This window comes from Buteo buteo, chromosome 10 (genome assembly GCF_964188355.1).
Source record: "Buteo buteo chromosome 10, bButBut1.hap1.1, whole genome shotgun sequence".
Lineage (NCBI taxonomy): Eukaryota > Metazoa > Chordata > Aves > Accipitriformes > Accipitridae > Buteo > Buteo buteo.
The window spans coordinates 38,883,038-38,904,581 of NC_134180.1; the positions used below are offsets into that span (position 1 = coordinate 38,883,038).

General features: G+C 60.4%; 2 protein-coding genes across 6 annotated transcripts; both read left to right on the top strand.

The window, feature by feature from the left end:
* Positions 1-1,811: 1,811 nt before the first annotated feature.
* ACOT11 (acyl-CoA thioesterase 11) lies at positions 1,812-16,969 on the top strand. 5 transcript variants are annotated; one of them, XM_075037175.1, is made up of 18 exons: positions 1,812-1,892; positions 5,955-6,030; positions 7,554-7,752; positions 8,630-8,699; positions 10,614-10,664; positions 11,875-11,935; positions 12,171-12,272; positions 12,713-12,848; positions 12,978-13,134; positions 13,515-13,634; positions 13,715-13,859; positions 14,817-14,872; positions 15,004-15,070; positions 15,144-15,227; positions 15,340-15,473; positions 15,788-15,919; positions 16,000-16,126; positions 16,230-16,969. In XM_075037175.1, exons 1-18 carry the CDS (start codon positions 1,870-1,872, stop codon positions 16,383-16,385), a joined length of 1,896 nt encoding a protein of 631 aa, XP_074893276.1. In that variant the 5' UTR covers positions 1,812-1,869; the 3' UTR covers positions 16,386-16,969. The 5 variants fall into 5 exon arrangements, with proteins under 5 accessions (XP_074893276.1, XP_074893277.1, XP_074893274.1 ...); XM_075037173.1 differs by lacking the exon at positions 1,812-1,892 and adding an exon at positions 5,666-5,806; XM_075037176.1 differs by lacking the exon at positions 10,614-10,664 and having other exon boundaries at positions 1,813-1,892.
* A 3,071-nt stretch (positions 16,970-20,040) lies between these two features.
* On the top strand, positions 20,041-21,013 carry TMEM205 (transmembrane protein 205). Its single transcript, XM_075037624.1, has 3 exons — positions 20,041-20,212; positions 20,312-20,475; positions 20,714-21,013. Exons 1-3 carry the CDS (start codon positions 20,113-20,115, stop codon positions 21,011-21,013), a joined length of 564 nt encoding a protein of 187 aa, XP_074893725.1. The 5' UTR covers positions 20,041-20,112.
* Positions 21,014-21,544: the final 531 nt, after the last annotated feature.

Consider the following 21,544-nt stretch of genomic DNA (forward strand, 5'->3'; position numbering starts at 1 on the left):
GGGGGATACGGCCGCCGCAAGCCGTAATTACAGCATTATGCTAATTGGGCCTGGAAAACATCAACCCTTTCCTTGCGACTTTTGTTCGGAGGCTCGAGCGTGGGTCAAGCATCTGAAGTGTTTCTAATTGTGCTGCTCCCTCTGACTCAGAGGAGGGGGAAGAATCATTTTCCCTGCGTGGAGCAAACCTCTTGGTCATAATCTGGTTGCAGAAACAATCGGTCCTAAGGAGGGAGGGGGAGATCCTCGATCAGCCTCCAGGCTAAAGGTGGGGAGATCTTGCTTGTTACAGGAGCCTTACAGGGCACCTGGGCTGCTGCAAGCAGGTAGAAAACCGTCTTGGTGAAAAAGCATCTTATTTGCTGCCCCCCCCGAAAGAAAATCTTTTCAAGCAAATGTTCTTTTCTGAAAGGATCGGAGTTAATCGCATCTGGGTGTGCAGAGTTACTCGTAAGGCATGGAAGAAGTTGTGGGGGGGAGAGCGGAGCAGATGCCCCATCCCCGCTCTCGGAAAGCCGATGAAGAACTGCAGATTTTATACCAGCAGCTAAGCAGCGAATGCTCTGAAGGGTTAAAGCCCTCGGTCAAAGCGGGGCAACAATCTTCTTCTGGAGGGAACCTCCATCACCATGCTCGGATCAATCACCCGCTGCGGCGCTGCCTCCTCCATCCCCCAAAGGCTCCTAAACTTTGGTGGGCAAGCGTCACCCCCGGCCGGGCCACCAGCTCCATCCCTGCCTGGTTCTAGGTAGGTAGAGGTAGAGTTCTAGGTTCTAGGTAGGTAGAGGTACCCGCTTCTAGGGTTTTGAGAAGCATTTCCCCACGTCCAGCCTAAAATTTGGGTCGCTGAGGCCCCGACGCCGCAGGGCAGCACCCACCCCATCAGATACTGGTGCTCGGTACCCACCACAAGCATTTACTCTGTTCCAGTGCTTCATTATTCTTATTTACCAAAAAAAGTGAGGCCTTATTTCCTGTTGAATTTGTTTAATTATTTCACCGCTGGCTTTCCAACGGCAAAGCTTGCGCTGCCTGTGCCTGCGAGGAGCTTTGATCAAACTCTTGTACGTCAATTACCAAGATTCACTTATAAAAGCGCGTAAATTAAATACAAATAGAACAACATCTCCCCCAAACCCGATAGGCTGTATCATTAATGTGGTGACACGGCAATTTGCATTTTATTTCCTCGTTCTAAAAAAAAAAAAAAAAAAAGTTTTTTATTTTAAGCCCCGTTAGAAGTACTTCAAAGGCAGCAGGGCCAGGCAGCGGCTGCGCGGATCCGAGCGGCTCCGGAGAAGTTTGCGGAGCCTTTCCCGGCAGGCGAGCCCCGCGTCGGTGCCTGCGGTTCTGGGGAAAAATAACAAATATTTTCAGGCAGGTGGGAGAAGAGCCCGGTGCCGTCGGTACGGAGCGGGCTGGGGGGGGGAGCAGCCGGGCACCCCCCGTGCCCCTCGCCGGGGCGATGGGGGGTAGAAGAAGGGGTGATGCGCGGGGCCGCGGAGGGAAGCCGGGACCCCATCTCAGGGGCTGCTCGCTGGGGAAAAATGGAAGGAAACGGGCAGCGCGTTGCTCCGCAGAGCCGTTGGCAGCGTGCCGGCGCTTTCCCCGGGCGCGTTCGTTCGTTCCTGCGACGGGAGCGCCCGGAGCCAACCTCCGGAGCGCCGGCCATTTTCCAGGCAAGAGCCGATGGGCTCAAGCGCTACCTTAAGAAAAGTTATGCGTGACTATATTTAAGGAAGCGGGAGGGGGTGTGCGCTGGCCCCGTCCCAGGGCCCCGCGCCAGCACCCGGCCTCGACGCCGGCCGCGCGCGCAGGTGTCCGGACGCTTCTCCTCCCAGCCAGCCCTCGCCTCGTCGCCGCCTGCAAATGCTCAGCTTCTTCTGGCTGAGGTGAGGCTCGCCGAGGGGCTGGGGGCTAATGGGGGCGAGGAGGGGGGAATGGGAATGGACCCCAGGGCTGGGTGAACGGGAGCCGGCGTCGCTGCGGAGAATTCCACGCCCGGCGCCGCAGCGGTGGCTTGTCGTGGCTTGCGGCGGCGCCGGGCGGTTCTGCCCGGGGTGGGGGGAACGTGGGGTGAAAGCCGCTTGTGCCCCCTCCCCGGCTCGCGGGGGTGATGCCCTCTTGCCCTCGCAGCCCACGGTGACGTGGCGCCCGCCGGGGACAGCGGGTGACAGCCGGCAACGTCGACCCCTGCCCAGGTCTTTCTGGGTGTGCCGGGAGGGATGCCGGGGGCGTTTGGCTTGAATCAGAGTTTTTTTCGCTTAAAAGTGGTGGAGGGGCAGATATTTGGGAAGCGCGGGCACAGGGCTGCCGGGAATGCCAGCGTCGCGGGAAGGGCAGAGGGATGCGCCGGGGCTGGCTGGGGCGGCATGGGTGGCCGGATGGCGTGGGTGGCGTGACACCCTGGTGGTCTCTGCCCAAATGGTCTCCACTGCGGTGGTCTCGACCGTGGTGGTCGCGACCGTGATGACCACCAAGGTCGAGACCACCGTGGTGGTCTCCACCCCGGTGGTCTCAACCATGGTGACCACCACGGTCGAGACCATGAGGGTGGAGACCGCTGCACCGTTCTCCACCGTGGTGGTCTCAACCACGGTGGTCTCGACTGCGGCGATCTCCGCTATGGCGGTCTCCAACTTGGTGGGCACAACTGCGGTTGTCTCGACCGTGGTGGTCTTGATGCTACGGCAGTCTCCTCCCCGGCAAAGCCGTGGGCGGCAGGGCAAAGGTTCCTGGGCTGGGCGATGCTGTTGGGTGACCCCACACCGGTGGATTTTGGCCCTGGCGCTGTTTGCAGCTGTAACGGGGTGATGATGTGCAGCTTCACTCTCCCCCTGGGCTGGAGGCAGCAGTGTCAGGGGACCTTTGTCCCCCGGGATGGTCCCTGGGGGCACTTTACCCCCGTGCCGGCAAACCGGCGCACCAACCTTCCCGGGAGCCTCCTGAAAGCCGCGGAGAGCGGCCGGGCAGGGGCATGGATGGGGCTTGGGGCTGCAGGCACGGCCAGGGCTGGGGATACTTCACCCGCCGTTGGACCGAGCGGTGTAGAGGGACGTGAAGGGGCCGGAGGCATCCCTGGTGCGCTCACCCTGACCGAAGGTTTCCCATGGGTGCTGGATGTAAAACCGTCGGCCCTTTGTACGGGGAGTCATCCTTGCGGCCCCCCCCGCTGCCTTAGGGCCTCGGTTTGCACTTTCCTGGCCCCACGCCTCGCTTTGCTCCATGAAACCCTAGGGAAAGCATGACGTCTGGTCCCAAAAATACAACTCACAGGGTGCCCTGGCCTTTCTCCTGGGCTGACTGCCCTCCTGGGGTCCCACCGAGACCTGCCACAGGGAGCTGCCACATCTCTTCGCCGTGCCACGACCCGGTGATTCGGTCCCTCTCGTCCCAGCGGGGCCACCGTGCCGACGGCCCCGCAAAGGAGCCGGCACCCCGCACCCGAGCAAACCCTGCGGGTCTTGTCCCGGGGACCCCGCTCCATCCCGGCGGGCATGGGGTGATGGACCTGAGCCGGGCTGGGCATCTCTGCCGCCGCTTGTCGGTGAGGGTCCCGCTGGTGGGGACATCTCCCCCTGCACGAAACCTGCCGGTCCCATCCCTGGGAGCACCGGGGCTTTGCTGCTGCCGGCAGTGGGACTGGCGGGCCGGGTCTCGGGGGAAGGAGAGCCCTCGCTGCCCTGTCGAGATGGCAGAATTTCCCAAAGTAGGTCAGGTTAATTTTTTAACGCGTGCAGATTTGCTTGTTACCATGGATATTGCTCAATTATACACCAATAATCCCCCATGAGAACTTCATTGTCGCCACTTTCTTCCTCCCCATCTCCCTGCCTTTTTTCTTGAAATATTCCCAGGGAGGAGTAAGGATGCGCCGAGGGGCTGAGGCAGGGGTAGGAGACCAGAGCCAGGCGAGGGAAAATGGGACTTAGGCGTTTGGGAGGTGGCGGTGGGGCAGTGGGATTGCTCTGGAAGGCAGGCAGGGGCTGCTCGAGGTGTGGGGCTGCCCCAGTCTGCCCAGAACCCCCCACAGCCCAGCACCGGGGACCCCCAACCAGGCTTCACCCTTGTCCCTCCCTCCCATCCACTGCTTGGGGGTGGCTAAAGCAAACACTCCGCTTCCAGCGGGCTCAAGGATTTGGGGGAATAACCGCTCTCCTGCATCCCCCCTGCCTGGCAGCTTCCTGAGGGTCTGCGGGACCCGAGAGGGTTTTATGACGGAGACTCCCCCGGGCTGGTGTCCCCCAGCGCTTTTCCAAGAGGCCAGCACCCAATTCAGCAGCAGAGACCATCCCTGGAGCTTGTGGGTGCTTTGGTGCTGTGGGACACCCCCCCTGCCAGGGTATAGGAGAGCAGTGGGGTGCCATGGGGTCCCTTTCCCCCAGTATTCGGGGAGCCATTGGGGTGTCTCCCCCTCCGTGCCATCCCCCCAATTTGCTCTGTGAGCTCCTTATGCCTTCGGCAGCGCAGGAAGCGAGCGTGGCAGGAGGCAAGAAAAATACTCTGCTGGAAGGGTTTTTTTTCTAATGCAAACTTTTTTTTTTTTTTTGGGTAGAAGTGGGTCACTCGAGGGGTGACAGAGTAAGAGCATCATCGCCTGGGTACTGCATCCCGTTGCCATGGTGACCTGAGGGCTGCATCAGTCAACAGCTTTAAAAATGTGACAGTTGAGTGAGGCTGAAGATTTTAATGAGGACAGACACTTGCTCGCTTAGTTTCGATAACCGAATACTCTATAAATACCCACTGGCTGAATGGTTCTGAGTCTCTGGAGCGTGTTTGCAACGTGTGGCCGGGGCGCTCCCCTTCCCCGGGCAGACCCCTGTGCTCCAGGGTGGGAGCGTGGGCTGGGGCTGTCTTGGAATTGGGGGGGGGGGGGGCGGATAAATACAAAGCAAACGGCTCTTTTTTTACCCCCTCCTGCTAACCCAACCTGGGGGATAAAGTGACACGATTGCAGAGCCAGGAGCAGGTTTGGGTTTCCGAGGTACATGCCGTGCAATCCCCCAACGCAGGCTCTTGCGAAGGGCTGGCAGCGCTGGAGGCGAATCTGCCGCTTTCACTTTTTTGTCCCCGTGCCAAAATCGGCCGGTCCTGTGCCTCGGGGAAGGAGCTGCCGCCTCCGGCAGCCCGGTGGGACTGGCGTGGGAGCGGGATGTTTGCTGGGACAGCTGAGGACAACACCGAGGGCCCGTCGGTGTTGTGTTTAAAAGCAAACTGTAAATAGAAACCCTCTTCCACTCCTTTTTGCGGCATCTCCCACGCTGACTTTCCTTGCGACGCCACCACCGCGTCCAGCCGGGACCCGGTCGCAGGGCACGTGGCCGGGGAGCCCGGCGGGCACCCAAGGGCGCCCAGTGCCCTTGGGGGATGCCAGAGATTCACAGGCAGAGGGGCCGGTGCGGGGTGCGGCGGCGTTGCCGGCGATAGGCGCTTCCCATTTGCTGCCCCCGGTACCACCCGCACGCCGTGCGAGTCCTGCCCGCTGCCAAAAATACGCTCTCGCCTGTCTTGTGACCGCGGCGGTGTCACCGCGCCGGCCGGGGAAGCTTCAAGACGCAGCCCTCTGTCACATGTAGGAACATGGAAAGTATTGACACGGCGTCACCGCGCCCTGGGCTCGCTCCAGCACCCCAGAATAGCTGGAACTCTTTCCATCACAGCCGGTCAGCGCCGGCCCTGACCCCCAAGGAATGGCAGGCGCGAGCCCTGGGTCTGCCCTTCTCCGTTTCGGCTCCGGCGGTCCCCCTGATAGGTGCCGGCGAGGGGCCGGTGGCGCGGGGAGGGACGTCGGCGCGGGGACAAGGTGCGACAACCCGCCACGCGGGCAGACGGCGGCTCTGCGGCACCCACCACGCACGCCGCCTCGGCCCCGCCGGGGACAGCCACGGGTGTCCCGCACCCCCCGGCTCTGCCGGTCCCGCCGTAACCGGAGCCGCTCTTCTCCTTTCCAGGTGTCTCTTAAAAATGGTCAAGGAGAATATTGTAGTCCCTGAAGAGATCTTGAGCTTCTGTTGCAATGGCCTCCAGGTACCCCCCCGTGCCGTGCAACTAACCCCGGGGTCGCGCTGGCAGCTACTAACCACGGCTGTGCCGGGCAGATGCCGACCCGTGCCGGGAGCCGCTCTCAGCCCTGCACCGGCTCCGGTTGCACCCGCTCCCCACCAGCATCCCCGGCCTTTTGCTGGCTACCGCAGGGTCAGGGCTGTTCCCACAAGGTGCCGGCTTTTTCCCTAAAATTTAGAAATGGCAAGCGCCGGGAAAATGAGCCGCGAGAGCTCCGGCCGGGCTGGCTGCTCGCTTTGCAGCAGGCGGCTTTGGAGGTCTTTGCGTCGCTGGCTCGTACCCCAGAGCCTGCCGGCTTCCCGAAATAGCTCCGTGGTACTCGTGGAGGCACCTCGGCACGTTGGGAAACAGCCCGGGAGGTTCGCAAAGGGGTTTGGAGCCCGCTGGAGGGGCTCCAGCAGCCGGGGGTCCGTCTCGCTGCGGGATGGGGGGGGCCCTTTGCCGTGGGCTTGGCTTGCCGCGTTCACCGCCGTCCCCGCGAAGCCGAGGTTTGTGCTGTTCCTGGGATGTCGTGTACCAGTAGCTATGGAAACAGAGGTTAGACCCGCTGGAGAAAAATGCTATTCTGAGAGGCGGTGAGCTCAGGGTAGTCGGGAAAGCTTCATTTTCGGCATAAAGCCATCTTTAAAAGAAGCCGGGCAAAGCCAAGGGCAAAGAAGCTGCTGCAACGGGGCTCTGGCAACAAGTGCTGTAAACGGGAGCCACAGCGGGAGCAGAAAGCGGAAGGAAGGGCCGTAACAAAGTCCAGACGGCTCCTCGTGTCTCCTCAATTACTCACCGGGCTAAGCGAGTTCACCCCTTGTGTAACACGGCTCACTTGACGTCTAATCAGCTATTTTTTCTTGCCGGCACAGTCGCAATACCAGCCCCTCTCTCCCAACCCGCCTCCCGCCGGGGCGAGAGGCAGGAGCGGCTCCGTGCCCGGCAAACTGCGACGCCAACAAGGAACATATTTGACTGCGCAAACAAGCCCAAACCGACGATGCTTTCCCCTCCCTCTGCTTGTACCAGACGGGAAAAACTGCTTTCGGTGTTTCCTTTGGTGGAGGGGGGTGTTGGTGGAAGGTGTGGAGCATCGCTGCGTGCCCAGCCCCGGGCACAAGACCTGGGAGCGCAAAACCGCCCTTTGCTGCGGCACCCTAAAAATGAAGCTGTCGGGGGAGCAGGCTTCCTTCCAAGAGAATTGGTTAACTTTGGGAAGGGGCTTTGCACGGTTTTTGGGAGGAAACAGCTGGGTTGGGTGATAAATGGCCTGGCAACCCGCAGCAATCACCAGTGGAGCTCTTTTCAGAGGGATTTTTTTTTTTTCATTTCGGCTGAGGGCATCACGGCTTTGGCGATGGGTTGGGTGGGTTTTGGTGGTGCCCGGGGCCGTGCGGGGCCGGGGGTCCCGCTGGCTCCGCGTGGGGAAAGGGGCTGCGTGGGTCATCGTTTTCTCAGGGGATTTTTCCTCCCGTTTGGGTAAACGGACCTCTCGTCCCCCACAGGGTTCGACCTCTCCGCCGCGTGCCCGGGAGCCAGGGGAGCGGGAAGAGGCACCGGGAGCCATGGCGAGCCCCTCGCCCACCGGCAACCCCACCGAGGTGCAGATGAGCCAACTGGTGCTGCCCTGCCACACCAACCACCGCGGCGAGCTCAGCACCGGCCAGCTGCTCAAGTGGATCGACACGGCCGCCTGCCTCTCCGGTAAGCCGTCGTCTCCCAGCGGAGCCATCGTCCTGCCGGGCCGGGAGGGAAGGGAGCTGGCAGCGTCGCCAGGAGTTAGCTCATCGGCGGCGTGCCCGGCGGTCCAGTGTCGTCCCTTGGAGCTGACGCCAGCTGGGGACCCGCGTCGTGCCATTTTGCTGAGTAATTAGAGAGCGAACGGGAGCAGGATGAGAGGGGGAGGAGACGTGCGCTGCAGCACGCACGCTTGCTTGGGGACAGATCAAAATCGACGTCTGCTTCTTCCGAAACGCTGTCCTTTCCCTTGCCTGGTGCGCAGGGCACGGCGAGACCCGGCTGGTGATGTCCCCGGCATCCCGGCAGCGGTCAGAGAGCTCTGCCGGCTGGGGCAGAGAAGCTCACCCTGCCAAGCGCACCGTGGGTCGCTGAGCACGGGGAAAGGAAAACGGGTGCAATATTGCGGTTTGATGAGGTTCCCAGGGCAATTTTGCAGTTTGAGGTTCCCGGAGTCCCAAGGGAAAGCCAGACCGGCGGGGCAGCTTTAAAATATTTGCTGTGTACGGGGAGATGGTATCAGCTGTCGGTGCATCCCCGCAGCGGCTGAAAGCATCGAGGGAAGGCAAACAGCAGAGCAACACGCCTCCAGTTCCGACACGCCCTCCAAACCCTTAAAACATCTGCAAACCCACTCCGCTACGGGGTGGAGAAACCCCAAACCCCACTCTCCGTCCCCTGCAAACGCGGCAGATGGGCACAGGCAGGCAAAGGGACGCTAGCCAAGCTGTCACCGGTGCCACCAGCCCCGAGGCAGCGGCCGTGGGGCAGAGGAGCATCCACGCTCTTCGCACGCTCGGCGTGTTGCTGCAGGTTGCTGATGCAGTTTGTTTTTCCTTTCCAGCCGAGAGACACGCCGGCTGCCCATGCGTCACGGCTTCCATGGATGATATCTATTTCGAGCATACCATTAGGTAAATACTCCGCTTTCTAGCGGGGCACGCGCGGGGGAGGCAGATGGGTTTTTTCCCCGTCTGCCGGGTGCAACGTGGACAGTGGGGCTGGAGCCAGGACAGGGAAGAGCGCGTTGCGGAGGGGAGGAGATGCGGTGGCAGCGCCAGGCTCGCAGGGCAGCCAGGGATTGAGGCTCCAGCTCCGCTGTAGGGCTGCGGACTGACTGTCTGCTCTGATTTATCTGCTCTCTGGTCGCCTGGGGAGCTCCTGCTGGGTTGGCTTCCCGGTATTTCCCCCGACCCCAGCTCCTCCCTGGCTTTGTTCAAGAAACAGCTCTGACTTAGCGCTCTGGAAAACTTAAATCTTGCAAATCGTGCCTCTGTAGCAGCCACGTGGGTGGCTGGCGTGCGGCGGAGCTCACCCACCCACCAGGTGCTGGGGGGAGCGGGACCTCCCTGCACATCGCTTTGGGAGATGCACCAGGCTGGGCTTTGCCCGGCCAAAAAATCCCCTCCAAAGCTTGTCCCGGCATCCCTTTGGGCACTGCCCCAGCAGAGGTGCCCACCCCGACGGGCACAGCCCCCGGACTGCCACGTCGCAGGGAACAACATAAGCATTCCCACCAGGCGTAGGTCTTACGTACCCAAGGTGATCTCCTCCCTTACCACCCCCGGTAAACCCAGGTGCTGCCACTCAGAGCCCCCAAAACCCCCCGTGCGGGGGGATGCCTGTCCGCTCACCCCCTGGGTACCATCTCAGGGGGCTCGGCGGGTGTTTTGGTGCAGGGTTTTGGCACGGTTGCGAAGGTGCCCGCAGGGTCCGATGGCAGAGGTGCCTGCGTGCCGGCAGAGGGGTTTTTGGCACCCCCGTCCCCTGGGGACCTGCTGGCCGAAGGCTGGTCCGGCCAAGCAAGCCGTGCCGTATAGGATCCATGCAGCTCCCCACCATGCGGGTCTGCCCGCTGAGGACAGAGACCAGTGCGGGCACGCAGGGCGGGCATCGGCGTCCCACGCCTTTGGCTGATGTGTTTGGTGCCAGGAATTCCGACTCGCCCTTGGGTTTCACCATCATCCCTAGGAAACGTTAAACTCCCGCTTTCCCATTCTCACGTCGGATGTCGCGGTGCTGGTGGGTCAGCAAGCCCCTGGCAGAGGCAGGGGTGGCACCATGGGGATCGATGCCCTTGCTCCGAGCGGGCTCAGCGGGTGCCGTGCCCGGCCCCGCGCAGCTCCAGCTCCTGGGGGAGCTTTGCCCGGGAAGCTTTTCCCCCGTGGGTTTCGGGAATGGGAGGACGAACCCAAGCCCCGCTCCCGAGAGTTAAATCAAGCCCTGCAAGGCACTCGCCCCTCCGCGGCGGTGAGCCAGGCACCGCTCCAAGGGGTCAGGGGATTTGTGCCGCTCCTGGCTCGGATCCCGCTTGCTGTGGTCCAGCTTAATGCTCCGAGCAAGGGGCCTGGCGGGGATTTCCCACAGAGCTGTTTGTTTGAAGGCAGAAGAGCTTTGGGCGGCGTTGGCCGTCTGCTCTCCTCTTTGCCCGGGTGTTTGTGCTTTCTGCCGCCCTCCCACCGCGAGGGAGAGGCAGGGAGGAGCTGTAGGTGCTTGGGGGCTCAGGGGAGACCCCCAGGACACCGCTGACTTCAAAACTCGCCGGCTGGCCATCAGATGGTCGCCATCCCTCAGCCCTGCCGCGAGGATTGCACGTACCCTTGAGCCAGGGTTCGTGTGGGTTTTATGGCACCGGCTTGTACCGTTTGATAAGGAAAGAGAAGACAAAGTATTTTTGGGCCATACTATAGACAGCCGGGGCTGCCAACGCACCTGCCCGGACCCCCGCCTTTGCGTGCCCCTCGCCACAAACCCCGCCGGAGCACCCGTGCGACCACTTCCATCGCCTCTAACCCTCTCCTCTATCTTGCTTTTTCTTTTCGCACCAGCCAGCCGTATATAAACCCTCCTGGGCAGCGGGACGGGAGGAACGGTGTCTGGTACGGACGTTTGCGAGCCCTAGAGCAGCCGGCCTAACGCGGCGCTGCCGTGAGTTGGGAGCATTAACCCCACTGACGTGGCGTGGCGTGGCCCGGGAGGCGCGCGGAGGCTGCTCACGTAACCCTGCTAACGTTTCCGCGTGCCGTGGCGGGCGCAGGGTTGCCGCTGGGCCAGGGGTCCGTGCCGGAGGCACCGTCCCAGCCTCGTGCCGCCCCTGCTCCAGCCAGAGCCAACGTGCAAAGCCTGTCGAGTGGCTGAGAGGATTACGGTCGTTTGAAGCCAGAAGTTGCGGCAGGGGGCAAGGAGGAAGTTACGGTGCCGAAGCACAAGCTGACTCTTCCTCAATTCTGGTTTTGAGCCCTCTGTGGTACAACTGCGGTGGCAGTTGTAGGGTGTGTTCTTACACTGCGTTTTTCTAGCACTGGTCTCTTTTAGGGGATGAGGAATACTCCTGAATTAATAATGCATTCGGTAAAGATTCTGTTGGTGTCACCAATAAGCTGCATTTGCTCGTTTGGTCAGTACCAGTCTGAAGTAGGTTAGGCTGCAGAGCTGAAGCTGTCTGTGTGTTTACTCTGAAGCCTACTGAAGACCTGGACTCTGCGAACAGCAGTTTGCTGCCAGCAGATGTTTCATATGAGATATGGTGCAAAATGCCCCTGGCCGGATCCCGCCTCCTGCTGTCTCCCAGTGTCCCAAAGTGTCCATCGCTGGGAGGCCCTGGAGAGGAGGAGGGATGGGAGCAGTCGAGGTGCTTCTGCTGCTGCTGTCACCGACCGAGGGCCTGTGGGGAGGCCCCACGGGTGCTCCTGTAGTGCAGGACAGCACACGCGAGGCTGGAGGAGCCGTTTGCTCTGGCAGGAGCTTGCATGCCCGCATGGCGGGGGGTGCCAAGCAAGCCTCGGGCACCTCTGCACCCCTCAGGTGTCCCGGCAGCACCCCAGACCTGGGGACCTGTTTGTGCGCAGCTGCTCAGGGGTGACATCTCACCGCCGGGCTGGACGCCCACGGGTTCCCACGGCTGGGGGGGGCTGTCCCCATGTCCTGCCGGCCATCCCAGCATGTCCCCACGGTCCCAGGCAGCTGCTACCGCAGCGGGCAGCGATCCGGAACACCGCAGCGGCTCGGCGTGGAGATGCTCGGCGCCGGCGCGTGTGCCGGATAACCACGATTAACCCCCGCGCGCTTTCTCCTCTTTCTGTTTTTCAGCGTCGGGCAAGTTGTCAACATCAAAGCCAAAGTGAACCGAGCCTTTAACTCCAGCATGGAGGTTGGTGTGCCCCCCCCCCGCCTTCACCCCCACCCCTGCCCCTATCCCCCCTCGCCCGTCCAGCCATCTGCGCCCCGTCCCCGCCGCGAAATACCCAAATCCTCCCGCGGTTCCCAGCTTTAATCCCTCGTGTCAATCCCTTCCCGCTGCGTCTGGCCGGGGTGGGGGTACTCGGTGGGATGCGGGTCCCCGGGGGGGCAGAGCCGGCTCTCAGGGGTGCCGTGCCCTCTCCCAGGTGGGCATCCAGGTGAGCTACGAGGACCTGTGCAGCGGGAAGCACTGCAGCATCTGCAAGGCGTACGCCACTTTCGTGGCGCAGGGTCCCCCCGGCAGCAAGGTGAGCGGCGGCCGGCGGCCGCGGGGGTCTCGGTCGGCCCCTGCGTGGAGGCAGCGAGGAAACGGCCTCTCTGGGGAGGGACGAGCTGGGCTGGGCTCGGTTTGCCATCACGGCACGTGCTGGCGCTTCGTGGCTATCTGCACGCTATCGGGTTGGCGATGCCTTATGCCGTGCGCGTCGGGGTGCACGGTGGGGTGCTGGGCTCTGGGCATGGAAGGCACCCACCCGCTGCTGCCGTCCCCTTCTCTGTGCCCGGAGTAATCCAGTCATTTTCCCTCTGGCCCCTCCATGAGCGGCTATAATATAATCTAGAAGGAGCGCGACTGGCTCCGACACACATACGGTGGGATGTACGGTTCTACCGGAGCGCATACTGGCACCCAAAGGAGCCCTGCCTTCTCCTGCAGCAGGATTGCACCCTGTCCGTGTCCCCTGTGCAGGTGAAACTGAAGCCGCTGACCCCGCGGACGGAGGAGGAGAAGATAGAGCACAGCATCGCCGCCGAGCGCCGCCGCATGCGGCTGGTCCACAAGGAAACCCTCAAGGACCTCCTCACCCGCAGCCCCCGTGAAACCGGTACCGCGTCCCGCAGCCCGGGCTTCCAGTCCCAAAATAGCCCCGACGCCCACCGGTGACGCCCTCCTTCCTCGGTGGGATGCTGGGGAGGGGAAGGGTGGTAACCTTGTTCTCCCCCCACCGCGGCAGAGCTGGAGACGCGGGACGGCAGCGCGGCGGTGCCGGCGGAGAAGACGCGGGTGGAGAGCGTGGAGCTGGTGCTGCCCCCGCACGCCAACCATCAGGGCAACACCTTCGGTGGGCAGATCATGGCCTGGATGGAGAACGTGGCCACCATCGCAGCCAGGTGAGCCGGCGGGGATTCAAGGGAGAGGGGCGACGGCGTGCCCGCAGGGGACGCGCTGCCAGAGCAGCGTCCAGCGGGGTCGGACCACAGCCGGGTTGCAGGGACCCTCCGAAGGGATGGTCCCCAGCACGTCACCCTTGGGCGATGCCGTACAGGGAGTCCCACGGGCGCGTGGAGCTGGAGGACCCCCGGGAAGGGTTCGCGCTCACCCCGGTCTGCTTATCGTCCCTTCTCACGGCTGGTTTTGGCAGTTGAAATCCAGGGGTGACATTTTTGGGGGTCTCCTCGGCTCTCACTGGGTTGGGGAGGGTGCGTGGGGCTGCCGGGGCGTGGGGTCACATCCAGGGGGGCTAACGCCTGTCGTCCCGTCCCCCCCCCAGCCGACTGTGCCATGCCCACCCCACGCTGCGGGCCATCGAGATGTTCCACTTTCGGGGACCGTCGCAAGTCGGGGACCGCCTGGTGCTCAAAGCCATCGTCAACAACGCCTTCAAAAACAGGTGGGTGCTGGTGGCGGGGGTCCCCATCCCACCCTCCCGGCGGTTCTCCGCACCCTCACCCCTTCTTCTCTCCCCCTCAGCATGGAGGTGGGGGTCTGCGCCGAGGCGTACGGCCAGGAGATGTCCGTCAGCCGAAGGCACATCAACAGCGCGTTCATGACCTTCGTGGTGCTGGACCAGGAGGGCCGACCCCGCACCCTGCCCATGGTGGCACCCGCACCGGGGGTAAGGATGGGCAGGGCCGGCTTCTCCCCGCCGCGCTGGCACGGGACCCCCGGGAATCCCGCTTAGCCCTGAATGGCTCTTGGATTCACGGCAAAACAAATGCAGTTTTACGATGATGGAAATCAAATTGCTCGATAGCAAGTGAATTAAATTGATTGCTCGGTATAACTAATAATAAAATAAACCACTTGCCCGTGCAGAGATGGAGATGTATTAGCCATGCAAGGCTTAACAGAATATTGCCGGCAAGTTTGAGCTCATCTTTTCTCTAATTTAGGGGAAAGAATGCAAATCTTTTACGTTGTTTTCACCTTTCAAAGCACCCTGATTCATCATTTGCTCAGATCCAAATATTTAAGAAAACCTGTCACGAGAGCACGGCGGCAAAGCAAACGCTCGCACGTCTCGGGGTGCATTGTAGTAGGAGTGAGCGATGGCATTGCCTTCCCCTTGGCTGATCTGTGCCCACCTGCCTGATTTTTTTTACGCCTTAAAACTAGGACTCTTCTCCTACCCTGCAGGAGAGCATCTCATGGCCAGAGCTGGGCCCCCTGAAACTGCTTTTCCACCTGCTTTGAAGCACTGCGCTATTGCTTTCTTTGAAATAAGCTGCTTTTTGGGGGTTTTTATTTCCTGGGAGGGGATATTTGCACATGCTAGGGGATGCGATTTGTGTTTCAGCGGCTGTTTGCAGGTCTGCAGCCGCAGCGAGGGTTTTTTCCTGATGTGCCAGTGCCTGTCGCTTGGTCACAGCACGGTGGCAATGCCGAAATAGCTCACAATTAATCACTAACCACCACTGCCAGCATAGCTGGGGCAGCAGCCGGCGGGCACAGAGGCTTCACCTTCCAGCCCGTCCCTGCTGAACATTTTGCCCGCTCCCAGAAAGATATCTGGCATTTTTTCCCCCCCCCCTTCCTTTTCCTGTTAACCTGATGCACTTTTCTCATTTATCAGGATGGAGTGAGGAGGTACAGAGAAGCCAGCGCTAGGAAAAAAATTCGGCTGGACCGGTGAGCAGAAAAAGCAAGTGGGATGTGGGGATGGAGGAGGGAGGAGAGGGCTGGGGCTCAGCACTGGGATACAGGGACAGTCTGTGGGTGGTTCGTGTCCCGCCGTAAGGGAAATCGTTCCTTTCCCGCAGAAAATACGTCGTCTCCTGCAAACAGACCGAGGTGCCGCTCTCCGTGCCCTGGGACCAAAGCAACAAGGTAGGGTGCTGCCCGCGGGAGTCGCTGCCTCCTGCCCCCCCTTCCCACCCCTGACGTGTCGCCCCTGCCCCAGGTTTATCTGAGCTACAACAACGTCTCTGCGCTGAAGACGCTCGTAGCCAAAGCCAACTGGGCGCTCGCCAGGGAGAAGGAAAAGGTACGAAACCCTGCCCCTTCCCCACCACGCTGCTTCTCGCCCCCCGTGGGCAAGCCGGGGGGGGGCTCGGCGGCGGTGAACGCGTCCCAGCCCTCGCCCTGTGCTCCCCAAGGTGCGGATGTACACGCTGGAGGAGGACAAGTTCCTCTCCTTTCGCATCGAGATGTCGGTCCGCATCGCCGCCGGCCGAGCCTTCTCCCTGCTCTCCGACCTGCGGCGCCGGCACGAGTGGGACAGCCACTACGCGTGAGTGCTGCGGGCTTTCCCAGGGACGCCCAGCCCTCTCCGAAAATCACATCCCTAAATTTAAGGCTCGTCACTGAACGCCCCTTTGGGCTTTCCTGGGAGCGAGCGTGCCGGCCTGGAGCCTCTAGAGACCTTTCACCATGTGGCCCTGTCCTGGCTCTGCCTGGGCTGATGGCTGCACTTTGCTGCAGAAAACATCTATTTTGGGTCCCCCAAAATATTTTGGGTACGGTGGTGGGCTGTAAATGTGTAAGCCCCCTGACTTGGAGGCCACAGCGGGGGTTTTTTTTGACCGGTCCCCTCCCGCCTCGCAGGAGCGCCGAGCTCGTCCAGCAAGTAGATAATGACGACATGATCTACCACGTGGTGAGCCAGACGCTCAGCCACGAGAACAAGCCGCAGGACTTCGTCATCCTGGCGTCCCGACGGAAACCCTGCAGCAAGGGGTAACCCGTCCCCGTCCCCGACCCCCCTGCTCCCTGCCAGCGGGGCTGCGCCGGCTCATCGGGCCCTCTCTCCTCCCCAGGGACCCCTACGTGGTGGCCTTTCGGTCGGTGACGCTGCCCACCCACCCCGCCAGCGCCAGCTTCACGCGGGGGGAGACGATCTGCTCCGGCTTCTGCATTTGGCCGGAGTCGGAGGAGACGAGCAAGGTGGGATGCTGCGGCCGTGTCGCGGGGCCGTGCCGCCCACGCTCCATCGGGGAGGCTCTTCCATCCCCACGTGCCCCTACTAACCATCTCCTGTGCCTCGCAGGTGGCTTACTACAACCAGGCTACGCCGGGGTACCTCAACTACGTCACCACCAACGTGGCGGGACTGTCCTCCAACTTCTGCGCCACCTTCGAAGCCTGCGAGAAGTTCCTGCTGAAGAACAAGGAGGACCTGATCGTGCGGCTGCAGGATCTCTAGAGCCACGGCACCCCTGCTGACAGACGGACAGACAGACGAGGTGGCACCTTGGTGGTGGAAGGGGACACGGGATGGTGGCACCCAGGCCCTGCCTCCCCTGGGGGCTTTGGCCCGAAGGAGGTCCCAGGGGCTGGGCATCACTCTACTGCCTCACCCCCTGCACTGATGTGTCATGTCTTTTCTTCTTCCTTTTTTTTTTTTTTTTTATTTAGAAATTTTATAAGCTGATGTACAGGACTTTTGGTTTTCTAGTTCACTTAATGCTACTTGAATCTTTATATGATCCAAAATCTTCCTAACACTGATTTTTTTTTTTTTTTTTACTGTTTCTTTATGGGGGAAACTGGTTCCCTTCGAGGCAGCAAAGGGAGAGAGGGGGCAGTGATGTGGGGAGGGTGCCGTATCCCTCCCCGGTGCAGACGCGGCTGATGGAGCATCTCCCCCTGCGGCTGCCCGGTGCTGCTCCTCTTCCCAGGCGAGGCTGGCAAACAGCTCCTGCTCCCGCCGGGCTGAAATCCCACCTCACGGGGCTGTGGAAAGATAGGAGTGGCAATAAAAATGCATTAAAAGAAAAAAAAAAAAAATCTGTATCTGCTCTGGGTGAGTGTCTGCTCCAGCGGTTTGCTGTGCGGCTGCCTGGCCGGCCAGCGTGGGGTGGGGGTCCCGCACCCGCAGCACCCCCCGGGCAGGTGCCGTTTCCCTGGGCGAGCAGGGGGACGGGGCTGCTCAGGGTCGCCCACCCCGAGAGCTGCTGCCCGGGGCTCAGGGGGACGCGGGGGTCCTTCGGGGCAGGTCAGTGTGCCGCAGGAAGGAGGGTGTCAGCCAGCGCTCCCCGCGAGCGGCTTCGGGGACCGCCCGGCGGCATTGCCACCACGGCAGGGGCGGCGCGGGCTGGTGCAGAGCCGTAAACCCCCAACTGCCTCAGCGGCGCCGAAAAAGCAAAGAAAAGACAAAGCCAAACCTTGTTTCCCTACGTCTGAGCAAGGCTGAGGAGGACATGGCGAGTAGGTGCGGGCAGATGCTGAAACCCAGAGTGTCCGAGGCTTCGATGCCCATCCCTAATTGCCCCCAGCACTAGTGACCTGAGAAGTCCACCACAGCAGAGGATGGGGTTAGGGCCATGTCAAAGAGCTCGCTGCCAACCTGCTTCTCCCGAAATGCAGCACGGGTGATGGTGGAGGTGCTGCTCATCAGTCACACCCCAGGTGACGTCTGCCCTCAGCCACAGGCCAGTTTACAGCCACCTCCCAGGCTTTCCTGGGTCACATAGCCAGAGGTTTTCCGATGGCACTGAGGTTTCTGGAAGGCTTGCTGCCTGCTGGGAAGGGAAGGAGGCGCAGGAGCCCTTGGGCACACAGAACTGTGGGGCACAGCAGATTTAATGTCGCCCCGGGGCGGCAGCCGTGCCCTCGCCTTTTTTTTGCAGAGCTTAACCACGAGCAAGTGATGGCGATGGGTAAGATGAGGCTGTGAGGTACCAGAAATGAGCACAGGGTCTTTTGCAGGCACGCCAGGGTGTTTTCTCCCTCTCTGCAACACCCAGTCTCTAGAAAGGTGCTTTGCCACCCAAATTCCCCACCCGGTGTACAAGCAGAAGGAGCTGTCTGCCTCTCTCCTGTGGGCACTGGCCAGCAGCTCCCACTCCTGGAGCTGGCTGTGGCCATAAACTCGTAATCTCTGCCCTATCTCCGATCATAAACATCTCCGTGCGAGGCCTGGCACGGCGCTGCCCCGACCTCCCCCTGCTGCGCTATCACTACAAGATAAAGCCGTCTCAAGCTGAACATGGTACAAAACATTCAATTTTTATAGAGCCCTCTTATCTCCCGAAACTCGGAGCAATCCTGCCTTTTTATCACCGGGATGTGAGCCATCCTTTCTACTTATCGTTAGAAATTGCTGCTGCTTGATTAGGTGGAGGGAATGATGTATTCGCCCGAACATTAAACTTTAACTGACCTCTCCCTCCCCTTAAGTATTGTGCTTTTTCCCACCGCGAGGCCACGGTCAGCCCTCACCCCGGCTTGGCTGGGTCCCTGGGGGTGCGGGATGATGGAGCGGGAGCGACTCGGGGGCAATGGGAAATGGATGGGAGCACAACAGAGAGCTGCAAGGGTGTGAAGCATGTTGTGGTTTATGTGCAGGTGGGAAAAAATTGCAGTCCTGCAGCATCTTCTGCTGGAGGGAATGATGGGGGAATGGTAGACAGCAGGACTGGGCGATTTGGAGCATCCCTGGAGCATCCATTTCCAACCACCTCGTCCCACAGCCAGCTCCCAGGGGAAGAAGGACCCGCTGGCGGGTGCATTGGAGCCTGTTGAGAGCAGCCTGCTCTTACCAGCCTTCCCCAGAGCCCCCCCATTTGCCCTCCCCAACAAATGACCCGGTCTAGGGCCAATTTAGCAATCAATCACTATTTTTCTTTTTCCCTTAAAAAAAAAGAAATCCCTGCAGGGTGTTACCCTCTGCTCTGACAACCCTCCCAGCTGCAGCTTCTTTGCACAAAACCACCCAGCTGCCTTGCTGCTCTCGACTGCTAATTCCTGCACAGAGGCAAACAATTTGGAGAGGCAGAGCTGGGATCCCGGGAGCGGGAGGGCTCTGTGCCGGCTGCCCACAGCACCCGTCGCTGCTTTCCTGCACAGGATGATGGAGGGGACAAAGCCTCACCAAAGGACCACAGCTACCTTCCCCAGGCCCCTGCCGTCGTGCAGTAAACAGGGCTGCGGGAGGATGGAGTGGGGAAGCATCCCAGAAATGCCAGGAAGCTTTTGGCAAAGCAAAGGCCATGAAGACAGCTGGGGATTTACAAGGCAGCACTCCAGGTGGGATCCGAGCGCCTTCTCCCGTACGTGATGCTACCACCACGAGAATGCTTCAAGGACCTGATTTTTATAGATGCCTAAATAAATACAGGCAATTGATATATAAAAACACAGCATATATTTATCTATTTTGCAGGGGTAGTGGGATGTAATTAGATGGCAGTGTCTCTCTCAAGGCTATCCCTGCTGTAATTCATGCCCTGAGGCGGCTGGCCAAGAGGAGGAGGAGGAGGAATAAAGCAGGCGGCAGAATTGATGGTCTGCTCCCAGAAGCTTTGTTTTAATTAATTTCCAAAGCGCTCCTTCTAGCAGAGCAGGCAGCTCCTTCAAAGCCTCCTTCTCCCCACCGCTGCCCATGCTCTCATGTTTGTGCCAGCACGGGGTCCGGGGCAGCGGGGTGAGCCCGGGAGCCAGCCCTGCTTCTCTGAGCCCCCAGGCTTTTTGGTTAAAGTGTGCAGAAGCTGTTGCTGTTTTTAAACAGTGGGACTTCTCCCTGCCCAAGAGGCCTCTTTGATGGCCACAGCATGGGCAGATGTATTTGTCAGGGCTTTTCCTTTTCCCCTTTTTATTGACTTTCTGCTTGTTCCTGCTGCCAGGGGTCAGACGGGGCTTTGGCTGGACTTTGCCGAAAGTCCACCCGAAATGGCTGGTTACCAGGTGCTGACGCAGTGCCCTGCCCCTAAGATATAAGGGGTTTGAAAATTGGGTTTGCAGCCCGGTCGGGTGCACGGTGGCGAGGCTGGGAAGTGGCTGAGGCTGTGTCAGCTCTCCCAAAGCTTCCAAAGCTCTTCTTGTGAAGCTAAACTGCATTTGCTGGATCCAGCAAGGTGACGGCAGTAACAGCAGCTAAATTTGGGGGTGGCTTGGCTGACGTGGAGGGACCCGTCCCTGGCCAGGACACCATGCCGACCGACACAGAGCCCTCTAACACCATCAAACTGCTGCACCTGGTTTTCCTCTCCACCTCCTGGGGAATGCAGATCTGGGTGACCTTCGTGTCTGGTAGGTTGCGGTCCGTACACACCGCCGTGGCTCTCTGCCCCGGGGGAGGCCCAGGGGAGGGGGCTTTGCCCCAGGACCTACCCGCTCTCCCCCTTGCAGGGTTCGTGATGGGCAGCTGCCTCCCTCGCCACACCTACGGCTTCATCCAGCGCCAGCTCTTCCCCTACTACTGCCACATCAGCTCCGCTTGTGCCTTCCTCAACCTGACTCTATTTGCCATGTACCACCCCAGCGAGCTGCTCAGCGACGAGCAAACGACCCAGGTAGCCTCCTGCTTTAAAACGTGAGCTGGCTGTAGCCCAAACCCCTTCCTCTCGGGGTCCCGCTCCGCTCTGCTCCACTGAGGCTGGTTTGCAAATGACGACGAGGTCCGCACATGGCTGTGGTTAAAAGAAACTGGTCAGCATCCAGATTGCAGCGAACCTTGCGTGCAAGAGGGGCTGGGGGAAGAAATTTAATCCACCATGTGTGATGTTCACGGCAGGCTTTGCTCCCTTGCAGATCATCGTCTTCTTCGTTTGCGTCGCTGCTTCCGTGCTGAACACACAGTGGTTCGGGCAGGTCGCCTCCGACATCGTGGCAGACATGCACCTCGTCGAGCGCAGCCACGGCCTCGGCCAGGAGGTCGGACTGTTTGCCGGCAAGTCCCGCAGGCAGCTGCGTGCCTCCGACCCCAGCTACAGGCAGCTATCCCGGCAGCTCACCCTCTACCGCGCTCTGTCCTCCCTCTGCAACCTCTGCGGCATCGCGTGTAACAGCTTGAGCTTGTACTACCTGGCTGCCCATCTCTCTGCCCTGTGAGAGCAGGACACCGCGAGGCGAAGGCTGGCTGGCCAGAACCAACACTCTGGGAAAAGGGAGCCATCCCGCTGCCTCGTTGTAAAGTAACTCTAAGCTTTGGAGATTAAAGTTCAGTATCCTCAGATGGAGATACCTTTAACTGTATTTGTGCATGGTGCAGAAATTTAGGAATAGCGAAACAGAAATGCTTTCTTTAGAGCTGTATGAATCCAGCCCTGAAGTGAGAAAAATCCTCCATGATCTAAGCAGGAGTGTTTATGGCTGAACAGCTTTTTAATGCCCCATGCACTAGATGTGTCTAAAAGCGCAGTGTCTTTCTGCAATCACAGAGAGACTGCAGAAGAGAGAGAAATGAGAGATTTAGAATTACTTTTAATTAAATGCTGAAAGCTAATACAGAAGTGCAGGAGACGCTGTATGTTGGCTTTACCAGTTAGTGTCAAGGATAAGGTTGTTATGTTTGGGTTTAGAATTACTGTTTGACATCCTCTTGTAGTATTTCATGAGGCGAGAAAAACTACTGTCTCGTTC